A 25,000-nucleotide genomic window follows, 5' to 3' on the forward strand; every position below is an offset into this window, starting at 1 on the left:
TTTTTTCAAGATCAGCTGCAGCCTTCATCAATATCATTTTCAATCTCATTTTAAAATTTTTAGAGGGCATTTTTGAGTTGTTTGTTTAACCTTTTCAGTTGTTTTCCCACCATCAACCTTAATGGCTACAAATTGAACGTGAGTTAATGTTGACAGACCATTTGTTAAATGTTAACACGTGAGTCAAGAATCTAAGAGACAAATCCCTTCTCACGACAAGACTGGAAAGAATGCGACCCAAATTACACTTAATGGTTTTCTAATATGTAAGTCGCTTTGGATAAAAGCGTCAGCTAAATGGCATGTGTTATATATTACTGATATAAACAATGTGATCAAAGCATTTAAATCCGTTGATGTCAGTCATTATGGAGCATTAATACACTATTGCAGAGTCAATTCTATGTTGTACTCTAATCTAGTGGTCACAGAACTCAAGAAATGCATGTGTGCAGCACTACAAATCTACTCACACTTCACCTTGACTGTTAAAATGGAATTATGATGCCGCGGGGAAAAGTGGTCCAATGTGTGCCAAGTGTACGCACGCACGTTCTCATTCCGACGCTGATTGCTGTCGTGAACTGAGTGTGTGTTTCGCATGAGCCGTCTTTTTTACCCATACACTCGCTCCAAAAACGTTCAATTTCGCAAAAACGTTCAATTAAGTAGTCCTAAGTGGCCATGGCACGTCACAATTCTGTCCAACTCACCGTTCCAACTGTAAAACTGGAATAAATCACATTTGCAAACATTTTATGTGAGGCGTCATTGTTCGTATACTCACTCAATACATGTTAAACTATAAGTGGTCACGATCATCACTATTCTGCTCCATTCTGCTCCACTCCAACGATTCATTTTGAATGAGAAATTAAACATATTTGAAAACAAGTAAAATGTAAACATGTAACTGCAAAATGTAAATGTATATATACATGTTTGATAAAGTTTTTTATTTTTTGTAATACTTTTAATACTTAAAAAAAAAAAATCTTTGTTATAATCTCGTTGTCTCTCTCATTCAATTTCACAGTGTTACCTGATGGTCCTTCAAGAACCTTCCAAACAGAGCTCAGGAGCACCCCCTAGTGGCGACAGACCGCATAATACACCTGGGACCAGAGACTTGGGAAAATAAAGCCAGGCTATGTCACACATTACAAAGTGGATTATATCAACAACAGAACATATTAATTCATTTCTGGAGCCTCGGGTAGAGCTTGGTGCCTCTTGCTCTGACTTGTATTGACCTGTAGCTGAAGCATGATAAGGGTAGCCAAATAACACATAACAGTTAACCAACTCAACAGAACCATGGAGGCCTCCCGGGCAGCATATGCAGGGGCTGCCGCCACCACGGCCGTGCCCACCACCACCCCTTCTACCTCCTCCTCCTCCTCCTCCTACTCCTCCTCCTCCTCCTCAAGCCTCCTGCACTTCTTCTGGCAGTACCAGGACAACTCCGTCATCGTGGAACACTACAACTACACAGGCAAGCTGCAGGGTGACCGCTACCGCGAGGGCCTGAAGCCAGAGGGCATCGCCTTCCTGGTGGTCTGCCTGCTCATCGTCCTGGAGAACGCCGTGGTCCTGTTGGCCATCTGGAAAAACAAGAAGTTCCACCTGCCCATGTACTACCTCCTGGGGAACTTGACCCTGTCGGACCTGCTGGCCGGGGTCACCTACATGGCGAATATACTGATGTCAGGACCCAACACGCTACGGCTAACGCCGCTTATCTGGTTCCTGAGGGAGGGCGGGGTCTTCATCACGCTGGCCGCCTCCATCATCAGCCTACTGGCTATCGCCATCGAGCGCCACGTTACCATGGTGACCATGCGGCCATACCACGGGGCGAAGCGGGGACGTATGTGGGCATTGATCGTGGCTAGCTGGGCCCTGTCGGGGCTACTGGGGGTCCTCCCTATCCTGGGGTGGAACTGCATGCACCGCCTGGACCAGTGTTCCACGGTTCTCCCGCTCTACGCCAAGAGCTACATCCTCTGCTGCGTGTCTGTCTTCAGCGCCGTGCTGCTGGCCATCGTGGTGCTCTACGCCCGCGTCTTCCGCATTGTCCGCTCCAACACCAAGCGCCAGCGCCTGGGCACGGGCAGCCTGCGGAAAGGCCTGGCGCGCAAGTCCCAGAAGTACATGGCCCTCCTCAAGACAGTCACCATCGTGCTGGGGGTCTTCATCGCCTGCTGGCTGCCCCTCTTCGTCCTCCTCCTCCTCGACTTCTTCTGCCCCGCCCGCAGTTGCCGACTCCTCTTAAAGGCTGACTACTTCCTGGGCGTGGCCATGGTCAACTCCCTCCTCAACCCCATCATTTACACGTTGACCAGTAAGGACATAAGGAGGGCCATCCTGAAGCTGCTCTGCCGCCCGTGTCTGATGACCAAGGACGGGCAAGTGAAGAAGATCGGGGTGCCCTTTCTGGAGTGCAGCTTCAGTAAGACAGAGGTCGCCTCGCAGAAGCTGGAGGGGCTGGAGACCACCATCTCCTCAGGGAACGTCAATACCACACCGTCGCCCATCAAAGCCATCTACCCCAAGCTCTTCAAGGCCTGATCGAGGCCTCCTATTGGACCGCTCTGTGACGGAGCCAATGAACTTAAAGGAGGCCGGACAATATGAGTGTTCTGGGTGGCCCCTCGTAGCATACTGCTCTCAGTGTACACACAGCATCCCGGCAAACTTGGAGCAGAGCTTTATAAAGACAGAAGGGGTACAGTGGCGCTGAATATAGCTTACAGGTGTTGAGATAGCATCAAGTCTAGGCATATCTCTCGGTTCATCGAGTTGATAGTGTTGCGATTGCAGCAATACATCGGCAAGTTAGCACATCAAAGGAGCGTCATGCCAGGTGGAAGGAACCGAAATGTGAACAAAGCAACTTTGTTTGTAGACACATAACACTTCCGTAACTGATTTTGCACTAAATCAACTCATCAACGCATCGAGAGAGCAACCCTGGATTTAGTCTCATTGACGAGTGTTGTTCACTCGGTGTCAAAGCAGAGGACATTCGGTTCTATTTACATTTGAATTAATGGGAGCAAACCGCCCATGCTCATTGGCTTAAATAAGCCTCACTTCATGCCTCCATTTTGTGTTTTCATTTCCTGTTTTTCTTCAAAATGCCCTAAAGAGGGAACGACACGGACGAATGTCTGTGTGGACACCTGGATTTCGCTGGCTCGAAGATCCACACTGGTCCCAGACTCCAGTGCTGATAACCTATACCGTTACACAGCGTGCCTAAAGAGTAGAGAGGGAGAGAGGGAGAGAGAGAGAGAGAGAGAGAGAGAGAGAGAGAGAGAGAGAGAGAGAAAGAGAGAGAGAGAGAGAGAGAGAGAGAGAGAGAGAGAGAGAGAGAAAGAGAAAGAGAGAGAGAGAGAAAGAGAGAGTGGATGGCGTGTTCACTAACTGCTCTTTAAAACACAGACACAGGAACCAACGCCTACCCCAAACCACTGTGGCACGGCTGTGGGCACTGAGCGAGTTATCATTTAGTAGAAAACAGGTTATTTTAGTGGTTGGTGGTACACTGAACATAGCCCAGTCAAGTGCTAAGTGGAAAGTCTGTTTGGTTGCTCTACATCAGTCACCTCTTCATGCTTTAAATCACAGCACCCACTTGAATAAAACCACTAGACGCCATCAGACAATGCTACACAACAACGCCATCATAAACTCAACTAGAAATGAGTCCTTATGCAGATGGCATGAAGATTATTTTTCTGTTATCAAACGCGTACATTTCAATATGCATTTATGCAAGATTGCATAGACGATGCAATGTCACCAACGTGCAGCTGCGTAGGCAGTTTGATAGACAAGATTGTACTCGCCACAATGAAACCATAACAAAGATGGGGAGAAACAGTTCTGTACAGTGCAATTATAAGTTCTAACGTACTCTTTCGCAACCATTCTTTGTTACTCTGGAGAATTTTCCTTTCAAGTGTATGGATCTGAATGTATATCTTTTCTACATTGTTGTCTAGCATTTCAAACCAACAGAAAGTCTACAAAGGTGTACAGTTCTATACCTTACAGTTCTATACATCTTTGATGACTCATGAATGAGATGGTATGCTATTTTGTACTGTATGTTGTGTATTGAGCATTGTATTTTTGTATTTCTAATGGAATTTCATATGGTTTGCAAATGGCATGTATTTTGTATCAAAAAATTCTCTATCCTCACTGACGAAATTAAATGTTTTCTGAAAAACCTGTTTGCATTTCACTCAACATTTCAAAGGTGTGTGTGTGTGTGTGTGTGTGTGTGTGTGTGTGTGTGTGTTCCTAAGCGTGCAGAGTAGTAAGTGTGTAAGTGGAATAGCAGTTCTTGTGCTACAGGAAGCAAGTCTACGGGACCCCCCTTACCACATCTGGTAATAGCATTGCCCTAGATACTGTAGCCTCTGCAAGCTTCACATGTTTCATAGCTCCTGACCTGCTCCACACAAAGCTCCTTTTCTTCAAAGCCAGACCCCTGACCCATCCTCTTCCTGAGTCTGTTAACCTGTGTATCAGGAAGAAATGAGGAGGGTCGTCTCAACGCTCGTGACACACAATCCACGCTTGTTACGCTTCGAAGGTCAAAGGTCAACTCTGTAAAAGGGAGAGGCCGTATTCAGCCGGCTCTAGCCTCGTTCTCTAACCTGTCTTAGACACAGACGTGGGGAGGAAGCCTCGATTTACACAGAACCGTAATCCTAAACAAATTACTAATCCGCTGTACAGTATGGTTACTACGGTTACTACAAAGGGATTCTTTAGAGGTTTCGAGTTGTTTCCTTTGTTGTGTCTAAGAAATAATGCCCTAAATAATGGCCTTAAATCAAAACCAATCTCCCCCACAGTTTAGTATGTCAGGATTAAAGCCTCTAGTTTGTTAAATGTGCTTTGCCATTGTGAGATAACAAATACCTCAGGATTACCGGTTTCTATAGTACTGCTTACACACATTCACACCGCTGACACGTACACAGTGTGCCACCGACAATCCCAGCAATTCTGGACAAGTGGATGAATTATGAGTCTACTGTACAAGCAAATAGCATACAGTACAGTCAGCAAACAGGAACACCATACCAGCCGTTTCGAAAACCTTCACAGAGAAGTTGTGGTCAACCCACACAAAGCTAACATCACACCGTGTGGTGTGTACATAGAGCTAAGCACAAAACTAACAAATCACCTCTGTCCAGCTTTTACAACATGTAACACACTTGTGACGGCCATTACCTATTTAGCCCAAAAGGACTATTTAGAACGTGTGTGAGTCGATCTAGCGAGCTAGCAAAGCAAATGAATGTGATGTAACACACACACACACACACACACACACACCTGGTTCAATTCTGTTAGCTAACATGACAACCCCCCACAGGTGTTTTCCCACTTGTTGAGTACACATTGAGCCAGTGAAAAGGTGATAGGTCAGTCAATTATCCTAATGCAGGCTTCCTCCTGGGGCTGTATTGTATAACAAAAGGAGCAGCAAGCTGTGGTAAAGTTAGGGGCGTGAGGATGTGGAGGCAGGCATTATGGAGCGTGCCCAGGAATGCCCAACAAAAGCCCCAAGGTAACCCTCTTGCAGCGAATGAATGGCAGAATGGCCCAGTTTCAATTTTACAGATGAGCTGGTACCAGCAGACTAACGCTGATTCAATATTTCCCCCAGGTGTCTAACACAATTAGGTGCATTCATCATCACTGACGAAGCTTGAATATTGATTCTTATTCAAGCAGAAGTGTTAACCTTTTCATAATGGACATGAGTGATTGAGTTTAGCAGGCCTCTCATGCAATGTTGGGTTTGTCTCAGGGCTTTTTCAGCAAATATTGGACTTTTGTCCCGATTGACTTTGCAAGTATGGATTATCTCTTAACGCCTAATAATAAAAGTAATGATTCTGAATTGACCTAAAATGGCAAGCGCCTCACCTCAACTCACTCTCTTCACGCGTCAGTAGGCCTGGTTGATCAGTTACGTGTCAGTTACTCAAGTCTGTGGGTTACTCAAATCTCTGCAGACTCATCCTCACCGAAGGTATCTCTCTACAATCTTGGGAAGATGCTTGTCACCCTTGGGCTTGAGTGTGGTGTCAACAGGACACAACACTGAGATAGGCCAAGCAAAGCAGGGTAGGCCTTCTTTGTTTTTTAGACAACCATCAGGCGGATCCTTGACAGTCGTTAGCTCACAGTGCCACCTTGTGGGTGTGTATCTGGAACGTCCTGCATTTGCTTGAATTACGTAGTCTATTTTCTCTACACAGAGCCCCAGATTCCCAGGGGGAAAAAAACGTATTTGTGTGTCAGCATTTGGAACAAGCAGATTACATTCATGGTGATGGTATCAAGTAGAGGCTCATCCTTCAGGATGAGTTGACAATTTAGGAGGAGAGAAGGAGGATACCTGGACAAGGTGGGCTATACCATACCATAGTAGAACAGTGGGCTATACCAGGTAAGGCAATAGTCTTTGGATTGCATATATATACATATATAAAATGGCTAAATTATACTGTAGTTTGTATTGTATTTTATATTGCACTACCATGTCATATGGTACAAAACAGCCGACTCATGTTGATGATATTAGTTACCCAACAATGACAAATCAGTGCTTGGTCAGAAAAACTCAAAAAGGTTATTACATTATTCATACAATGGTTGTTTAAAGCAGAGCAAACTTTGCTTTGGGTTATATTGTTATGATTACTATAACTCAGCTTTTATTCAGAAGTCCATCGTCAGCACTTCATTCATGCTATGTTCCATGTCAGCACAGCTCAGCTCACACAGTCTATATGACAGGATCCAAACAATTTCACCCAATTAATATTTATATTGCGTAAAATGTGGCCGTTTTCTTTTTTTTTTTTTTTTTTTGATGGCGTCTTTAACGGTCTCATGTGAGTTATTTGATCTTCTTTAGTACAGATTTGATTGACAGCACAGCTTTGGGCGCGTTGCCAAGAAGAAGTAGCCCCTCTTCCTTTATTCTTAGAACTCCTCCTCCGTAAAAGTCCCCTCCCTCCGAGCGGAGTCAACTGCCCATACGTGTCTATGGAGGCAAGCCGTGTCGTCTTAAGGCCCGCTTTTATTTTGGCAGCGAGATGAGGCTCGTACAATGCTTAGTCATGGTGAGTTACAGCTTTCCCCCGTTCCTATGTGGCGCACAGACAGCGATGGAAGAATTGTGCTATGTGAGTCTTTTTCCCCCCTCTGTAAATAACAGCGATTATGATTGATTAAGCGATACTTGTTTGCAATTTAGTTGCGCCTTATTTGTAGGATAATGTTTATTTTCTGGAATTATATTTTTGGATCGCGCTTTGGCAACATTTTGTTCACGGATCGACTGCCAGTTAGTGGCTGCGAAGCTCAAGCTTATTTGACTGCTCTGTTTATAAGCGTAAGCTAATACACTGTTTGTCGTTACCGCCGTTTATTCGATTAGGCAACATAGTACGCTAGGCTAAACGATGTTCTTAAAAATCATCATAGCTTTTCTTTGTGAACGGATAGTAGTGAAGTAGTCGATGCCAGCGCATGCCAACACTACCATATGGTCACATTGTATGTATGTATGTATGTCTGTATGTATGACCAAGCAAGCAAAAATATCCGTTATTGGACGTGGTTGGAAATCACCCTTTGTCTGGAATCTGTGGTTGAGTTATGATGATCCATATAGAGTTGCGCGACTAGCACTTTCTATCACGGTTTACATAAGAACTGGCCCCACTTCTGGGTCATGTTTTGGTACATACAGTTCCATAATTTGCTCCATCCTCCCTCATCAGTCAGGCTGCGCTTGTTAGAGTTAAAGATAAGATGAGTCACTGATGAAGGCGCTTTGCCCAATCTCGGTTTAACACATCTAAAATATCGCATGCTTGTGTTCATCGCCATAGCGGTCTATTATTTTTATATACGTGTTAGATTAGTCGCTTAAGTCGTGTTGTGATGCTGTCAAATGATAGGTGTAGCCTAATGTCTGTCTCGATTTGTGTTAAAGCCTCGATAAAGTTTGGCTTGAGCGCAGCCAACTCTTGAGCAACAGTCCAGATTTACATGTCATGGTTGTTGTTCATTTGAGCACGGTTACGAGAGCGAATAGCGCACTACTGTGTCATGTCGCACGTCAAATTGAACCAATGTTTCCTACTCCGCGGGAAAACATTAACATATATTTGGCGCGGAGAAAGTATCTACTTTAGCCCGGGGATTCTAGGCCTATCAGTGAGTAATTTCTCCCATGAGTGACTGAGTGTTCATGTGGTTACTGTACTGCGGAGGGGATCGTCTGCGTGTTGAGCAACTGTTCACCAGTGAAACAGTTTCCCAAGAAACGTGGAAGATGACCTACTATTGAATTCAAAGTTCTACACTACGCAATAGCATCGTATACAGTATGCCCCAGGAAGCCTACTGTAGTCATAAATTAAGCTATGATGGCCTCACGGTAAGCGTTATCAGGAAAGAGAATGATCCGACCTCGACATACATTACTTTGGTTTCATTTGTGTTCACATAATAGAAAAGGGCATATATTGACCTACCTAGAACTGGAGAATAGATAGATAGATAGATAGATAGATAGATAGATAGATAGATAGATAGGAGAATAGGTAGACTTCGGCCATATAACTTGTTTAAGCACCTCAGTCAGTGCTTTGTTCTCATCACTATTGCGAGTGCACGATGTAATGTTGCGTTATGTTACAGAAATCGCATGCAACACGATCGTTGCTGAGTAACTCTGACTCCTTGTTCCCTGTACAGGCAGCAATGACTTTCCTCAAGTCACCATTTTTTCTCTCTCTGAAGTGTAATATGATTTAACAAGTGTGAATGTAGACTGTGGAGTGTGTGTGTGTGTGTGTGTGTGTGTGTGTGTGTGTGTGTGTGTGTGTGTGTGTGTGTGTGTGTGTGTGTGTGTGTGTGTGTGTGTATTTGTATCTGCGTATGTGATGAGCACCCTCTTGCTCCCCTGCGCTACACTGGTCACAGGACAGGGCAACAAAACACTCAGTCACGCTGACCAGTTAAATTCTGTCCTAATTTAAGTCACTCCGTCTTCCTCAGTAAAGTGCGTCACTCAAATCAGAGCCTTGGCTGTCTCTTGCTCCCTCCCCACTTTCCCCTCTGTGGCATCTGTGCAGACACTCAAGCTTCCAGCCCTGAGTTGGGCTGGGTTGTCCAAACACACAATCACAATGACTAAGTGAAAACTTTAAACCTACTATTCAAATCTACCAGAATGGGTGTGGAGGTCAGGAGTGACTGTGACAGTGCTGTAGCTTGGAACTTTTTGCAGAATGTCCCTAGCTGAGTCATTCGCTTCGGGCAGTTGTTTGTTCAAGTTTGTGATGCAGCAAAAATCCACAGTGAAAAACCTTCTCTGACCACAAAGTTGTCAGTGAAGATGAGCGGGAAAACAGTGCTGTAGGGCACCACTGTATGTAAACAGTTACGCTTGCTCGCTTTCCCTAACACTAAACTGTTCTGTCTCTCTCCTTTTTTTCCAGTTCTCAACAGAGCCCAGAGTTTCGTTGTAAACAGAAGAGTGCAAACAGATTCCTGAGCCTTCTAGGAAGCTTCTGTGGTGGACTGATAAACTGAGCTGAGCCCCCCCCCCCCCCGTCTCCACACACCCCTCTCATTCCTGAGGGCCCAGAGTTACACTGACGACACTTGTCACCTGTTTTCCTCTTAATTTACACCCCTCCAACAAATACCCCGCCTCGATCCCTCTTCTACCCAACTCCCAGTGCAAGTGTAGCCCCAGAGCATGCTCTTAATTATTACCACCATTAAAACGCAGCAGTATATCAGAGGCGTCCATTTTTTCCCTCTGAGCAGCAAATCAATAAGCCAGTTTGACCTGCCATCGCTTATTCTCACAGGCAAAACCTGTTCAGTTTGAATTGATTTCTTTCTTCTTTTTTTTTGTCTAGCGGGAGGTTTTTAAATACCATTTTTCCTAGGTAGGCAAAAACAGAGTGTGGGGGACTGCAAAAAAACATGTTGCTTTAGACACATCTGTTGGTCTAGACTGTTGCTTGCTGCTCTTTTGTCCATTCGAGACATTGGTGGATTCCCTTTTCGGAGAAAAACAATTCATTTTGCCAACATAAACAATTGAACTAGAACAATTTCCCTGTCCTGTTGGACCTGCTTTGTCTTCCTGCAATTAATCCTTCAGTCCTTTTGATTGATCCCCATAATTTACAATCCAGAGAGAAGGTTTGAGGTTATCTCAGGGCAGAGCAGGGGCATTCCAGGAAATTGGTTGTTATGAAGTAATAAATCATACTGGATCACAAAGCAAGTTACAGCACCAACAACCATGGCTGGCAGTTAAAGTAGAAGTATCCCAGGTTTACGTAGGCACCGGACTGAACACGATGGCTGGACTCAAGGAATAAGTTGTGCTCCAAAACTGTCTCTGACGGACCTCCGAAGAGAGTCAAAACCCTCTGACCTCGGGACTCGGCCTCAGACACAACCACAAACACCAACGAGTGTAGAACCCTCCGCTGTCCCTCTTCCACATCCTTCCTTCAACCTTTCCCTAGTTTTTGCCCTTGCCCTTGGTGGGTGCGAGGATGCCCAGCGACGCCCCCCACTGTTCTTGAGGAGGAGTAGCAGCAGGAGGAGGAGAAAATGTCGGAATGTCTGCCGACCGAGTGCAAGGCGCTGGTGACGCCGTCCACCCACAATGGCCACCGCATCTTCAGCTACACCCTGGAGAGCCACACGGCCGCCGCCTTCGCCATCATGAACGAGCTGCGTCTGGACGGCCAGCTGTGCGACGTGACGCTGCGCGTGAAGTACAACGACCTGGAGGCGGTGGACTTCGTGGCGCACAAGGTGGTGCTGGCGTCGTCCTCGCCCGTCTTCCGCGCCATGTTCACCAACGGCCTGAAGGAGTGCGGCATGGAGACGGTGCCCATCGAGGGGATCCACCCCAGGGTGAGTGGGGGTGTGAGGGGGGGGGAAGAAGTAGGGGGTGGGGGGGGAGAGGGAAGACAGGGGGTAGGAAGTGACAGACGTAGGACGGTGAGCATTGATTACTGTGAGCATTGATTACTGTGAGCATTGATTACTGTGAGCATTGATTACTTTGTGTTATGATGACTGTTGGATAGATGATTCACCTACTTAAACAAATTTATTGTTGTAAGTCGCTTTGGATAATCTGCTAAATGCTGTAAATGTAGGGAGGGACTCATGAGGGACTGTTCTTTTCAATGGAACTTCATTTGTGCTTTCAGATACATCCACATTAAAATCATGCATCACGCTGCTCATAGGGAACACGGTAGTATTTCACCTGGTGTGAAGGCCTAATAAACAGCATGATAGATGAGATCAAACGTGTTCACTGTATCAGTTTGACCTCTTTAATCACACTTCTCTCAGACTTACGACATGTAGTTCCTCAGAGAGGTTGTGTTGCTGCCAACCACACACACACACACACACACACCTGCCATTATCACAATCTGTTTTGTTCCAGCTGATGCGGACTGCCCGTTTAGTTAGCTCAGTAGATCGCTATCTGGCGTCCGCCTCTGGAGACTCACACGGAGCTGGGGTGTCGTTGTGTTAGCCATGTACTTTTGACTAATGAATGCGTCGTTGTAACACGGCCAGTTCTCTCTCTGCGAAAGATTAACCCAGAACTGTGCTTCTGTCGCCAGGTGCTTTGATACTGATAGCACAGCTCCGTATCACAGACAGCCTGCGTGTCAAAGAGCCACGTCCCTGACCGAAACGTGGCGTGTTTTCCCTGTCCCACTCTTGCCCCCATGTCCTCATCCTCTCACTCTCCCTCTCTCTCTCTCTCTCCCCCATCTCTACCCCATTTTTTTCTCTTATCACCCTCTACCTATCTGTCTCTCTCTCTCTCTCCATCCCTCCCTCACCCCTCTCCCCTTCCCTCCCTTTCTTTCTTTCTTTCTCTCTCTCTCTGTCCCTCCACATCTGTCTCCCCCTCACCCCTCTCTTCCTTCTCTCCCTTTCTCTCTCTTTCTTTCTTTCTCTCTCTCTCTGTCCCTCCACATCTGTCTCCCCCCCTCTCCCCCTTCTCTCCCTCAGGTGATGGACAGGCTGATAGAGTTCGCCTACACGGCCAGCATCTCCATGGGGGAGAAGTGTGTGATCCACATGATGAACGGCGCGGTCATGTACCAGATCGACAGCGTGGTCAAGGCCTGCTGCGACTTCCTGGTTACGCAGCTGGACCCTAGCAACGCCATCGGCATCGCCAACTTCGCAGAGCAGATCGGCTGCACGGAGCTCCACCAGAAGGCCCGCGAGTACATCTACATGAACTTTAGTCAGGTCAGTGGTGTATCCAATCGAACTTTGTTTATATAGGCTATATAAATACGTTATATAGGCTTTGTATATACGTTTTATAGATGGACGCAACACATTACGTTTTACAGGAAAAATAAATAAAAACAAACGGAGAAACTAAAAATGGCAGCGATTATTCTCTTTACGATTCTTCTCTTCGTTTTTTACTCAGCATGTAGATCTTTACGGGTTTCGGTATCGCTTTATTCTGTAGGGCGCGGCTTAAAACTGTGTTTACTATGCTATTCCAGGCTGTAAAATAAAGTGTTACGTGGGTTTTCCCTGATGGGGACAACCAACTGCCTGACTGTTCACTGGAACTTGTATAGAACAGATACCGTACAGCTTATGTCATCTTTAATTGATAGGAATGAGTCAGTACTTTTACCTACAGGCAATTCAGGTGTTGTAAAGATCAGTGGATGTGCTAAATGCCAGTTTTTGACTGATGTCTTTGAAATGGCACAGTCTGTTCTCAGTTGACTCAGACTGTTTAGTCACGTCCTGACAAGGCACTTACTCAGAGGTGGTGCATTGTAACCAAATACATTTCAGCTGTTCCGCTGTTGTTTTAATAGTTTATCTTTTCTGCCTCTGGCCTTGGTGAACAATCGCCCTGTGCTGTTCTGTGGTGATGTGTCCTGTGTTTTTTTTTTTTTTCAATTCTGCCCCAATATTCTTAAGTTTACCATCCCCCCCAGAAGGAAAATGCTCTGTGGAATGTCTTGAGGTGTCAAAGCTGTGATGTCATCAGTTTGGATGTAATAAAATCCATTGTGATCAGCTCCTAATTTAAATACTGTGCTTTTTAGGGCGATGTATAAAGCAGAGGTCAAGGAAAGGCTCTTTCTCTTTTCCTGTGTCCTGTTGTGAGGTTATCATCATGTTGTGAGGAGCATTGTTTTGAATGACCAGTGGTCATCTCTCTATCTCTCTCTATTAGGATGTAACATTTCTCTATGAAGTATTCGCCTTGTAATAGTTGTATAAGTATACAGTATTATTAAAGCCTCACTTGATTCTCATTCTATTTGACCTTGCACTAATTCAGCACAAACTCAACAATTCTTTACACACGGTGATAATTACATTGGAGTCAGATTGTCATTATTAGATATATTTTGCTATCAACAAAATATAGCCAAAAGTCTCTGCCAAACCTTCATGTGGAAACTGATAGTAATATAAATCCGTCTACATGTTCAATGAGTCATAGAGTTGGGAGGAGTGTGGGTGACTCATGGGGTTTACCTGTCCTGCATGGCCTTGAACTCCTAACTCTTGTGGGAGTCACACTAAAACTGTTCCAGAGGAAGGAACCTCCAAGGTTCCTGGCTCGATTCCGACCCCCGACACATCTTGCATGTCATCCCTCCTCTCTCTCCCGTCCTTCTTGTCAATCTCTACTGTCTCTATCCCAATAAAAGCAGAAATGCCCTAAAAACATATTTTTAAACAAAAGAAAGGGAGGGCTGCGCCTCATCGCTTCTCTGTAGAGACACACTCACAATCACACACACATTCAGTCCCTCACACCCACACTCTTTGCGTGTGGGTGTGAGGGACATATTGTTATGAGTCAATGAATACCAGAGCTGGGAAGAATGCAGATTGAAGATAACCAGTTATTAACAAATGCTGTTTGACCGTAATGTGATGGAATGGGACAGTGAAGCATTTTTTTCTTCTTTTGGCTCTACACTCCAAAAGTTTTTTGTTTTTTTTAATAACGAATATGAGGTTTTAATTAATCAAAGCTGAGAATCTCTACTTTTGCCTCGTAGTGATTGTTTGATTTCAAATCCAAACCTTTGGAGTGTAGAGCCGAAAGAAGAAGAAATGCTTCACTGTCCCATTACTTACGCAGGGCACTGTACTCCAATTCAATACAAATTCAGTGAAGCAACTTGTAAACCGATTTGGGAGACCACACCGTGCACTTATAAAGCAGCCTCTTGATATCCAAGTCGGATCCCTTAACGTTTTAACCAAACGATAATCCCATTTATTTAACCCCAAATTATCGTCACGACTTATTTCTAGACGGGGCAACCAGTGCCTGTCTAAGATAAGTCTCCTCCCGTCTCCCCCGTCCCTCCCCCTAGGTGGCGACCCAGGAGGAGTTCTTCAACCTGTCCCACTGCCAGCTGGTCACCCTCATCAGCCGGGACGAGCTCAACGTGCGCTGCGAGTCGGAGGTCTTCCAGGCGTGCGTGGCGTGGGTGACCTACGACCGCGAGAACCGCCGGCCCTACGTCCAGGCGCTCCTCCAGGCGGTCCGTTGCCACTCCCTCACCCCCAACTTCCTCCAGACCCAGCTCCAGTCCCTGGACTGGGACGCCCAGTGCAAGGACTACCTGGCCCAGATCTTCCAGGACCTCACCCTCCACAAGCCTACCAAGGTCATCTCCTGCCGCACGCCCAAGGTGCCCCAGCTCATCTACACGGCTGGGGGTTACTTCCGCCAGTCCCTCAGCTACCTGGAAGCCTACAACCCCTGCACGGGCGCCTGGCTCAGGCTGGCCGACCTCCAGGTGCCCCGTAGCGGCCTGGCCGCCTGTGTGATCAGCGGGCTCTTCTACGCGGTCGGCGGGCGCAACAACGCCCCTGATGGGAACATGGACTCCAACACACTGGACTGCTATAACCCTATGAACAACTGCTGGCTGCCCTGCGCTCCGATGAGCGTGCCCAGGAACCGGATCGGCGTCGGGGTCATCGACGGGATGATCTACGCGGTGGGCGGGTCGCACGGGTGTATTCATCACAACAGTGTGGAGAGGTGGGTTCTGGGTTCATGGTCGACTAGGCCTGCGGAACGACCCCCCCGCGTGGTTTGGTGTTCTGTCCTTACTGTAAGGTTATGAAGTTTGGTTTGTTGGGTTGTATCAGTATCAGTTCCCACTGCAGAGCTCTGCGTGGTTTTAGATGCTGCTTTTGAAAGCGCTCAACTGAACCATATTGGAATTCATTAGAGTTACTGTGCTCTGCTTGTTTGCCGCAGTCTCCAATGTCCGTTGGAAGTTATTTCCTAAAAAAACAAAGCTTGTCATGAAACCTCACACGTATTGCATGAGGAAGAACTTATCTTCGAGAGAAGTATTATTTTACTGTTATTCTTCACCCACCACAGAGACTTAAAATAGACCAGGAAGAAGTCGCTTTAAGTGATATTACATCACATTTTCAGACTCAAAATCCCCCAAACATTCCAATATTTCACTGACTGAATGACTTAAATATAAAACAGTTTTTATGTGTCAAACTAAGTGTGTCTGTGTGTCCGTGTGTGTGTCCTGCGCCCCATAGGTACGACCCCGACCGGGACCATTGGCATCTGGTGGCCCCCATGTTGACGAGGCGTATCGGTGTCGGCGTGGCGGTCATCAACCGGCTGCTGTACGCGGTGGGGGGGTTCGACGGTACCCACCGCCTCAGCTCCTCCGAGTGCTACAACCCTGAGAGGGACGAATGGAAGACCATGGCTGCCATGAACACTGTTCGCTCCGGGGCAGGTGAGGAACGAGGGAGAACAAGGACTGTCTCTGAATATATATATCTATTTTATTCTGTTAGTCTCTCAGTCCACCATGATCAGTACCACTGCCAGCCTTCTCTTGTTGGTCTCGAAGTATTTTACTCTGTGTTTTTATGGCTTTTATAAGACTTTGTTTATACTTTGCCACACTGTCTGTGCCCTGTTTTTTTTATCTGTTTCTGTCTGTTTGTGAAGTGTAGTGCATTTATGTACGAAGTGTGCTGTTGAAATAAGGTTTGATTTGAATCCCAAATCAGCCACTAGCCCTGCCTCCTACCACTTGTGTAGACCTGAGACGAATAGATGGCTGTAAGGAATATGGTGACGGCTCCATCTTCCATGATAGGCTAGATAATATAGATCATTTCGATTGATTGATTGACGTTATTGATGACAACCTATAGGTGTAAATCCCACTCCATGTCATGAATTCCCCTCCCCGTAAAGGTGTAATAACAATGACCCTTGACCCTTGACCCTGGCAGGAGTGTGCGCCCTGGGCAACCGCATCTTCGTGATGGGGGGTTACGACGGCACCAACCAGCTGAACACGGTGGAGCGATACGACGTGGAGACGGACTCCTGGAGCTTCACCGCCTCCATGAGGCACCGCCGCAGTGCCCTGGGCGTCACCACGCACCACGGACGCATCTACGTGATGGGTGGGTCACCGCGGTAACCCGGGAGGAGAAACAGAGACGCACCTGAGCCAGTGGGATCTCAGGCTGGCAGGGATTTAGTGGACGCAGAGAATGAATTGCAGTGTTGCCAGTCATGCAAATAATTTATTGACTTGGATTAATCATTTGCAAGCTGCAGTGCGTGGCTTGTTTGTGTCTTTGAACCTTGGCAACCGATCACCGTAGTTACACTGGAAATCCCCTTCCAAAAGTGCCTCTCCCTTATTGGTCCTCTCCAAACACCTCTTTGTTTTAACTGACACCTCTTAAGACCTGTTATGTTAGAATAATCGCCACGATATAGCACGGAAAAGTATTTAAACATTTTTCATACAGTTTTACAGTGTTTAAAGGGACATAGTATGTTGAGTCAACAGGTGATACAATTGAAGTCTTATGGCTGTACCTGTGTCTTATCTGCTTGTTTTATGTATTTCCCGCTCCAGGTGGTTATGACGGGAATACCTTCCTGGACAGCGTGGAATGCTACGAACCGGAATCTGACACGTGGTCGGAGGTGACGCGCATGATGTCGGGGCGGAGCGGCGTGGGCGTGGCGGTTACCATGGAGCCCTGTCAGAAGGAACTGGTCCAGTGTCAAAAGCACGAGAAAGAGGCGGGAGCGGGGTCGGCAACACCGGCCTACTAATCAGGAGACTCTGGCTCTCGCCGCGCCTCACGACACGGGGCCTTCGGCAAAGGCACCTGAGTCTGGAGAGGGGAGGGGGGGTTCTCACTAAGGTCTTCCTCAGTCTTCCATGGCCCCTTGAGTAGAAACGCGGGTCTTTAAAAACCACCTGTTTAATTCTCAACTGTTATCTGAGTGAGAAGTTAATGATAAAAAAAAATGTTTTTGATTTTATAGTTTCTAATTCAGGAAGTTGATTCACCTGTTCATTTGAACACTCAGAATGCTTGTTCGTAGAATTCTAGAATTCTGTTCAATGTACTTCCATGGGCTCAGTACCCATAGCAACACCCCCTATTGGACCAACGTCTCCCTGGTCTTAACCAATGGGAGGAAAGGGCTGTATATTTGATAGGCTATAGGCCTGAGGCCACTGAAGTAGGAGTCAGGGGTACTTTTTCTATTTCTTGACCAGCCTGTGCAGACAAACCAAATCTAGGGGAGGGGAGGGGACAGTTGGAAGAAAGAGAATGTGTTGTAGTATGAGGAACTAAGAGTGTTTTCACAAAGCAAAGTGCCATTATAATTGACCATGCCTATGGGCATGGTTATCATCAGTATACTCAACTCCCTTTGTTGCCTGAGGTAGGGCAAGGGAGTAAGGGAAGGTCTCACTCAGCGGAGCTCAGGGGTTGGAGACTTACTGTAGATGACCAACGGTGGCCTAAGCAGGCCCCAAGATAGATTAGTGACCTTTAGTGCAAGCTCGATGTATAGGCTATAGATCATGGGGGTTAATAGCATCAGAGTGTAGTCAGAGAACTCTTGGGAAGGGAATACTGAAGCATTTAGGGCCTTAGAGACTCACAATGGCTTCCCGTGAGGGGAACAGGGCGAACCACGAGGGGAAATAACGTTGTGGAACGTTCAGATAGAAATGCGTTGTGTGGAACAGATATGCCTCTCTGACGTGTAAAGTAAGGAGTCAGATCAGCTCTATTCATGGTGTTTCTATCTGCGATATTTTCGGTACCCTCCTGAACGCAACCCAGGACTATGCGTCACTGAATGTACAAACACAGACACTACACACAAACACGTCAAAACTCCCCCTGCAGTTGCCATTTGGTTTTTACTTCTTATCTGGCCAAACCACAAAACTGGAAGCGACCATTAGGAGAATGTCACTAGCTAATGGAAAAGAAGAAATAAATATCTGCTTAAGGAATTGTATTTGTAACAGCGGTTTAAGCTACAAAGGTTTTTTTAAGTGATGTTTTGTACATTGATATTCCATGGAGTCTTGTACAGAATTCTGAGAGCTCCGTTTCTTATTTATTTGTTTTCAGTCCTGTTCTTGTTGTTGTTTGCTTCGACTGACTACAACTTTGTATTAAAATTGGACTCTGATGTTGTGTTTCTTGCTAACGAGCATGCATTGTATTTAGGGATGCCTGTGAATGCTAAATTTGAACATTTGTAGAGATTTTGCCTCAGTTTGAAAGGGACTTTTTTCCTCTTGTTAGTAGTTGAAAATGAAACATAATAGAATATTTAAAGACTGCTTTGTAAATTTTTCAGCAAACAATACACTGTACAAAACACATTGTATATTAAAAGTTTATGTTTATTGTAAAATTTTGGCGTTGGCTTCTTTCGTTTGTCAAAGACCCGGTTTGTCAGACCTTGTGAGAGTTTGGTAGAATAAGCGTGGATATGATAATTGTCGTTTAAAATACTGGTTCTCATCATTCGTACTGATGAGTCAGTTGTTTCTCTTCTTGGTATGAGATTCATGCACAGGGAATTCTCTATAAACTCCAGCCACTCTAGTCTCTCTATAACTCTAGTCTCTATAACTCTAGTCTCTATATAACTCTAGTCTCTATATAACTCTAGTCTCAACCGGGACAACAAGGAACTAGCCTTCAAAGCTCAGCCCCCCCCCCCAGACGACCAGCCCCTCACACTCTCCACCACTGATGTGTGCTCCGCACTGAGCAAGGTGAATGCACGCAAGGCTGCTGGCCCTGACGGCATCCCTGGCTGTGTGCTCAGGGCGTTGGGCGCGGGGCAGCTGGCCGAGGTCTTCACTGACATGTTTAACTTGTCACTGGCCCAGGCAGTTGTCCCCACGTGCCTCAAGTCAGCAACCGTCGTGCCGGTTCCGAAGCTCCTGCCGCGTTGCTCTCACTCCCATCATCATGAGGCACTTAGAGAGGTTGGTCCTGGTTCACCTTAAAGACCACCTACCCCTCACACTTGATCCCCAGCAGTTTGCCTACGCGCCTGACCAGGTCAACAGAGGATGCCATCTCCACGGCACTACACTCCTCCCTGACCCACCTGGGTAACAACACCACCTACGCAAGGATGCTGTTCATTGACCAAACTCAGTGACCTTGGCATCAGCACCTGAAGAATGCTCATTTGTCTCCTAGGATCCTGGTCAACTTCTATCGGTGCACCATCGAGAGCATTCTGACAATCTGCATCACAGTGTGGTATGGCAGCTGCTCTGTGTCCGGCCAGAAGGCCCTGCAACGGGTGGTGAAAACCGCCCAGTACATCACTGGTGCCCAACTCCCTGCCATCGAGGTCCTCCAGTGCATACCTCTACTGGCTGCACACTCAGGACTCCAATTTAGCTTTTGCACTACTGCTTGTTTGCACATACCATATTTATTGTATTGGTCTCTAATTATACATCTTACATATGTAACATACCTCAAGACCTATTGCCCTTGTTCAACTGTACATATCATACTGATATTCATCTCTTGTATATTCACGTATTATATTCATTTATTTATACTCACTGTAATAGCTTATACTGTAATACCATGCACCGTCTACAATTTCATGTCTTTTGCACTATGCCACTATTTGCATTACCTGGTTAGATGCCAAACTACATTTCGCTGTCTCGGTACTTGTACTCAATAAAGTTGAATCGAATCTATCTAATCGAATTTAGCCACTAGGTGGCGTGAAAGCACTTTATATGGGAATGATTACTCCACGTTTTTATATTGTCTCATAAGGAATGGGATATAGATATAGGAATTGTAAATAATTTGATGAATTAATATTTGACATAACTTATAGTTAAAATAGCGGTTTAATTTTTGTTGTAAATGGTATTGATACTGTTAGCTTTATTGTCGAGTTAAAAGTTTTACAAAAATTATTAATAGTAATTATAGATATCCATGATGGCTGTTGACACTTCGCATTCCCTTGGTGAATCTGGCAGCGGGATGTCAAATAGGCAGTAGGCCGGCTGATTCTAAAGCCCTAAAATACCCCCTCCGTGCCTTCAAGCATAAAGAATCAAGAAATAAAAAGGAACATATCGGAAATAATGACGGATAATATTTTACCTTTCCTTGGCTTTTCTTTTGTAACATTTAAATTGGATATGGCTTTTTGGTGTGGAATTACTCGATTAATTGTAGTCCACCCACTTGGCCAGGCTATCTTGCATAGAAAAAGGTCTATTTATTTAACCACTGGTCGTGAGTGAGTTGAGTGAAAACAAGTTTGGGCGCAGATGTGGGAGGCGGAAGACTTTTAAGGCTACCTGTGGACTATCATGTGTTCTCGTGGATTCCTACAGTGAGCTCTGACCTTTTAAAAAAAAAAAAGGATCTTAATTGACTTGTTTCACGCAATGGGACGACGCTCGTGATAGAAATCTAGGAGAGATTCCTATCTGTCACCTGTGGATCGCAAGCGCAAGCGCAGGTAAGACAAAATAATTATTTCTTAATTTTTGGTTCTGAAACGTGCACTTTGTTATGATTTGTGAAAGTAACATGTGAAAGTAGCATTTGAAATTAGCAACAAAACACAACCTCTTCAATTTTGTTGGAAATTATTCAACAGGTGTGTCTTCCGCACATGGTTTGGACAGTGGCCATACATTACATAAACACCAAACAACATCAGTGAATTGGCTTATGGGCTGTTAACTTAAATATACCTTAAATATACCGTAATGAGAGTGTAATACATTGCTTTTATGCTTGTTTCTAAACAGTTTATTAGGGGCATTACCAATAAGAAATAGGCTACCCAGATAAAACCAAGAAAAAGGTTTGTGCCTGGAGTTTGGCCACTTATCAACTGACCAACAGAGAGGAAGTCTACATTAAGTCCATTGTAAAAATGTTCAGTACCTTTTAAATGTAGGCTTATACCAACACCCAAGATAAGATTACCTCAACTGTATCCCTTCCCTAAAAGAGAGAGCCCTCTCTTTTGTTCGTCAGCCATTTGTTGTCAAACTAGTTTATCCACTTTGGACTACAGTACAGGCCTATTATTCTCCATGCTAGGGCTACAGACGCCTGTGACAAACACACCACAGATCATGCAGTATATATTCCCTCTTTTACCCCTTTCAAGATATATTTTGTTCAAAATAAGGGTCCATCCTTCACATATAAGATATATCCTGCTGGCTCATGTTTACTGTGGCCCTGTATTTGTGTCAGGTAAGTTGTATTATGTGGGGTGTTGTCATAAGAAATCTATAGATGATAATTAATGCCACGCTTTTTGTTCTGAACTCATCTTGACTCATTAGGCTCCTCCTCTCTTTCACCTCTTCTACAGTGGTCAGGATGATTCCGGTGGGAGAATTCCGGAACTTTGCCTCAGAACAGAACCCTCAGTTCCGGGTTCTGAAGCCATGGTGGGACGTGTTCTCTGAGTACCTCTGCGTCGCCATGCTTATGATCGGAGTGTTTGGATGCACTTTACAGGTAAAACAAACATTCAAACCAACCACTAGTGAAACCAAACTCATGATTCTCTATGCCATTAGGCTGGCCTGCGCTATACCTGCACTATACCCATAGTAGCTGGCAGTTGCACATTAACTTGATTATTTTGTTCACTGATAAGTCAGGTGTAACCTCAGAGCAGTATTCAAAACCCCTGTAGTATGGTTGCAACGGCTGAACCTGAAGTAAATAGCCTACAGGTATGTACTGTATACTGTATGATGACATTTGGCAATGGCCCGTGGAGTTGAGAAAGAGTCCCTATTCCACTGACTTCTCAGCTCCATTGCTATTACAGAGCAATTACTAATGTACTGTGACAGTACAATACAAATTAACAGTCCCTCCTAAAGACCACTTCACCGCCACTACCCCCCCATACTAACCCTAACCCCAACCCTAGAGCCCTCTTCACCCCCGCTACCCCCCCCCTGTACAAGTTCTCTCCTGTTAATAAAGTTAATTTTAAAAAAATGGCCCCAGGTGTGAGCATTGATTACTTTGTCTTATGATGACTGTCTTACTTAATGATGTCTTACTTAAGCAAATGTATTGTTGTAAGTCGCTTTGGATAAAGGTGTCTGCTAAATGCCATAAATGTAAGTGTAAATGTAATATAATAGTGCAATGCTGTTCCAGGAGAATCATCACATTGCAAAAATGTTTTATCAGGAGTGACCTTCAAGTTAGAGAAAACAGAGACAGTATAACTCAGCACTGGCCTGACCCAGATACAACAAAATCGGATCACTGATTCCGAAGTCTTTCAATATGTCGTCTCACCACTTGATTCTGATTAATGTTTGAAGTCAACTGGAACAGGACACAGGACAGAAAAAGAAACAAATCAGTGTATTTCTTTTGGTAAACATAAATACTTGGATATCTGTCTTTTCCAATAACGCTCTGCATCTCTCTCTCTCTCTCTCTCTCTCTCTCTCTCTCTCTCTCTCTCGCTCTCTCTCTCTCCCTCCCTCCCTCCTACCTCTGTCACACAGCTCACACAGGAAAAGATCTCCTGCCTTCCCAGCCACTTCAGCAGCCCTACACCAGAGGCCATTGACTGCAGCCACATCATAGGGCACGGGATGAACGAAACATCGGAGCACAGCTTAGTCCAACCTAGCAGCCCCATCATCCGGGAGGTCTTCGGACGTAAGAACAACCTGGACATCCACCAGTACGTGTTCGTCAACCACTACTGCTACGAGAGGGCCGTCCACTGGTATGGCAAATACTTCCCATACTTGGTGGTCATCCACACCATGATATTCATGGTGGCCAGCAGCTTCTGGTTCAAGTTCCCTGGGACATCATCCAAGATTGAGCTCTTCGTCATCATCCTGGGGAAGTGTTTCGACTCGCCCTGGACCACGCGGGCGCTCAGCGAGGTGTCGGAGGAGCGCGGAGAGGAGAAGATGGTTATATGGAGGAAGAATACGATGTCGAAGTCGGTACCTGACGGGTCGCCGACGGAGGAGGAGACAGTGGGCCTCCTCCGGTCCTCGTCCACCAAGTCCAACACGGAGAAGAAGAGCCCGGAACCCCAGCCGGCCGCCTCCCTCCTGGACAAGAAGGAAGGGGAGCAGGCCAAGGCCCTGTTCGAGAAGGTGAAGAAGTTCAGAACGCACGTGGAGGAGGCGGACCTTCTCTATCTGATGTACGTGCTGCAGACGTCCCTCAAGGTGTTCAAGTTCCTCCTCATCACCATCTACAGCGCTGCGTTGGTGCCCAACATTGAGATTGTGGTTCGGTGCTTAGTTCCTCCAGAGCTGACAGGCTTTGACATATACTGCTGTAACCATAACAAAGCCCACCTCTTCTCCAAGCTGGCCTACTGCTACATCTGCTTTGTTGGAGTATATGGACTTATATGTGTCTATACCCTCTATTGGCTCTTCCACAGACCTCTCAAGGAGTACTCCTTTGAACACGTGCGATTGGAGACGGGCATCAACGACATCCCGGACGTCAAGAATGACTTTGCTTTCCTGCTGCACCTCAGCGACCAGTACGACGCCCTCTACGCCAAACGCTTCGCCGTCTTCCTCTCGGAGGTCAGCGAGAGCCGCCTTCGCCAGGTCAACCTCAACCACGAGTGGACCGCCAAGAAGCTCCGCACCCGCCTCTCGCGGAACGCCAGCAACCGCCTGGAGCTCCACCTCTTCATGCTGCCGGGGTTCCCCGACACCGTCTTCGAGGTCCCCGAGGTGGAGTCGCTCAAGCTGGAGCTCCTGACCAACGTCACCATCTCCTCCAGTGTGGCTCAGCTAGTGTCCATCCAGGAGCTGGCGCTCATCCACTGCCCTGCTAAGCTCCAGCTTGCGGCATTGAACCACCTGAGGGAGCGTCTGAAGGTGCTGCGGTTGGCCTTCGAGGGGTTGGAGCAGGTGCCCATGTGGATGTACACCCTCAAGAGTCTGGAGGAGCTACACCTGAGCGGGCCTCTAACCCACGAGCTCTCCCGCAGTGCGTCCCTGGACTCCTTCCGTGAGCTCAAGGCACTGCGGGTCCTAACCCTGCGCAGCCACCTCACCAAGCTCCCCCCCAGCGTGGCAGACGTGGCCACCCAGCTCCAGCGGCTGTGCATCTACAACGAAGGGGTGAAGCTCCAAGCCTTCAGCAGCCTGAAGAAACTCTCCAACCTGGCGTCTCTGGAGCTGGTGGGCTGCGAGCTGGAACGGATCCCCAGCGCGGTCTTTAGTCTGGCCAGCCTGCAGGAGCTGGACCTCAGGGAGAACAAGCTGACCACGGTGGAGGAGATCCTTAGCCTGCAGCACTGCCAGCGGCTGGTGACGCTACGCCTTTGGCACAATGCAATCAGTTACATCCCTGATCACATTAGCAAGCTGCGCACTCTGGAGGTGCTGGACATCAGCTGGAACAAGCTTCGCAAGGTGCCCTCCAGGCTCTTCTACTGCACCAAGCTGAGGCACCTGGACCTGTCCCACAACCAGCTCACATCTCT

General features: G+C 46.4%; 3 protein-coding genes across 6 annotated transcripts in view; all 3 read left to right on the forward strand.

Annotated features, from left to right (window-relative positions):
- The window catches only part of s1pr5b (sphingosine-1-phosphate receptor 5b), a 3,885-nt gene extending 482 nt beyond the window's left edge, over window positions 1-3,403 (forward strand). The window contains exon 2 of the mRNA XM_083693841.1: window positions 1,037-3,403. Coding sequence (XP_083549967.1) covers window positions 1,318-2,571 — 1,254 coding nt within the window. The 5' untranslated portion in view covers window positions 1,037-1,317 and the 3' untranslated portion in view covers window positions 2,572-3,403. The remainder of the gene's footprint in view (window positions 1-1,036) is intronic.
- A 3,706-nt stretch (window positions 3,404-7,109) lies between these two features.
- On the forward strand, window positions 7,110-18,878 carry keap1b (kelch-like ECH-associated protein 1b). Of its 2 annotated transcripts, none has more exons than XM_083693957.1 (7): window positions 7,110-7,166; window positions 9,558-11,004; window positions 12,133-12,378; window positions 14,502-15,178; window positions 15,706-15,911; window positions 16,420-16,596; window positions 17,061-18,878. In XM_083693957.1, exons 2-7 carry the CDS (start codon window positions 10,696-10,698, stop codon window positions 17,261-17,263), a joined length of 1,818 nt encoding a protein of 605 aa, XP_083550083.1. In that variant the 5' UTR covers window positions 7,110-7,166; window positions 9,558-10,695; the 3' UTR covers window positions 17,264-18,878. The 2 variants fall into 2 exon arrangements, with proteins under 2 accessions (XP_083550083.1, XP_083550082.1); XM_083693956.1 differs by having other exon boundaries at window positions 7,166-7,229.
- A 1,901-nt stretch (window positions 18,879-20,779) lies between these two features.
- LOC310821754 (volume-regulated anion channel subunit LRRC8E) overlaps window positions 20,780-25,000 on the forward strand; it is a 5,632-nt gene continuing 1,411 nt past the window's right edge. The window contains exons 1-3 of one of the 3 annotated variants that reach the window (XM_083693954.1): window positions 20,780-20,989; window positions 21,834-22,011; window positions 23,031-25,000. The exon at window positions 23,031-25,000 is cut by the window's right edge and continues 1,411 nt beyond it. In XM_083693954.1, coding sequence (XP_083550080.1) covers window positions 21,871-22,011; window positions 23,031-25,000 — 2,111 coding nt within the window. In that variant the 5' untranslated portion in view covers window positions 20,780-20,989; window positions 21,834-21,870. Of the gene's footprint in view, window positions 20,990-21,552; window positions 21,742-21,833; window positions 22,012-23,030 lie in introns of those variants that run through there. The other 2 variants (XM_083693953.1, XM_083693952.1) reach the window with 2 other exon arrangements.

Source organism: Argentina silus (assembly GCF_951799395.1).
Source record: "Argentina silus genome assembly, chromosome: 22".
NCBI lineage: Eukaryota > Metazoa > Chordata > Actinopteri > Argentiniformes > Argentinidae > Argentina > Argentina silus.

What these genes read in the sequence shown, in the direction of transcription:
- keap1b (XM_083693957.1), top strand. Translation starts at nt 10,696, where the DNA reads ATGTCGGAATGTCTGCCGACCGAGTGCAAGGCGCTGGTGACGCCGTCC. An exon ending in TCGAGGGGATCCACCCCAGG is followed by an intron (nt 11,005 to 12,132) that starts GTGAGTGGGGGT and finishes TCTCTCCCTCAG; the next exon opens with GTGATGGACAGGCTGATAGA. An exon ending in CGGACGCATCTACGTGATGG is followed by an intron (nt 16,597 to 17,060) that starts GTGGGTCACCGC and finishes TTCCCGCTCCAG; the next exon opens with GTGGTTATGACGGGAATACC.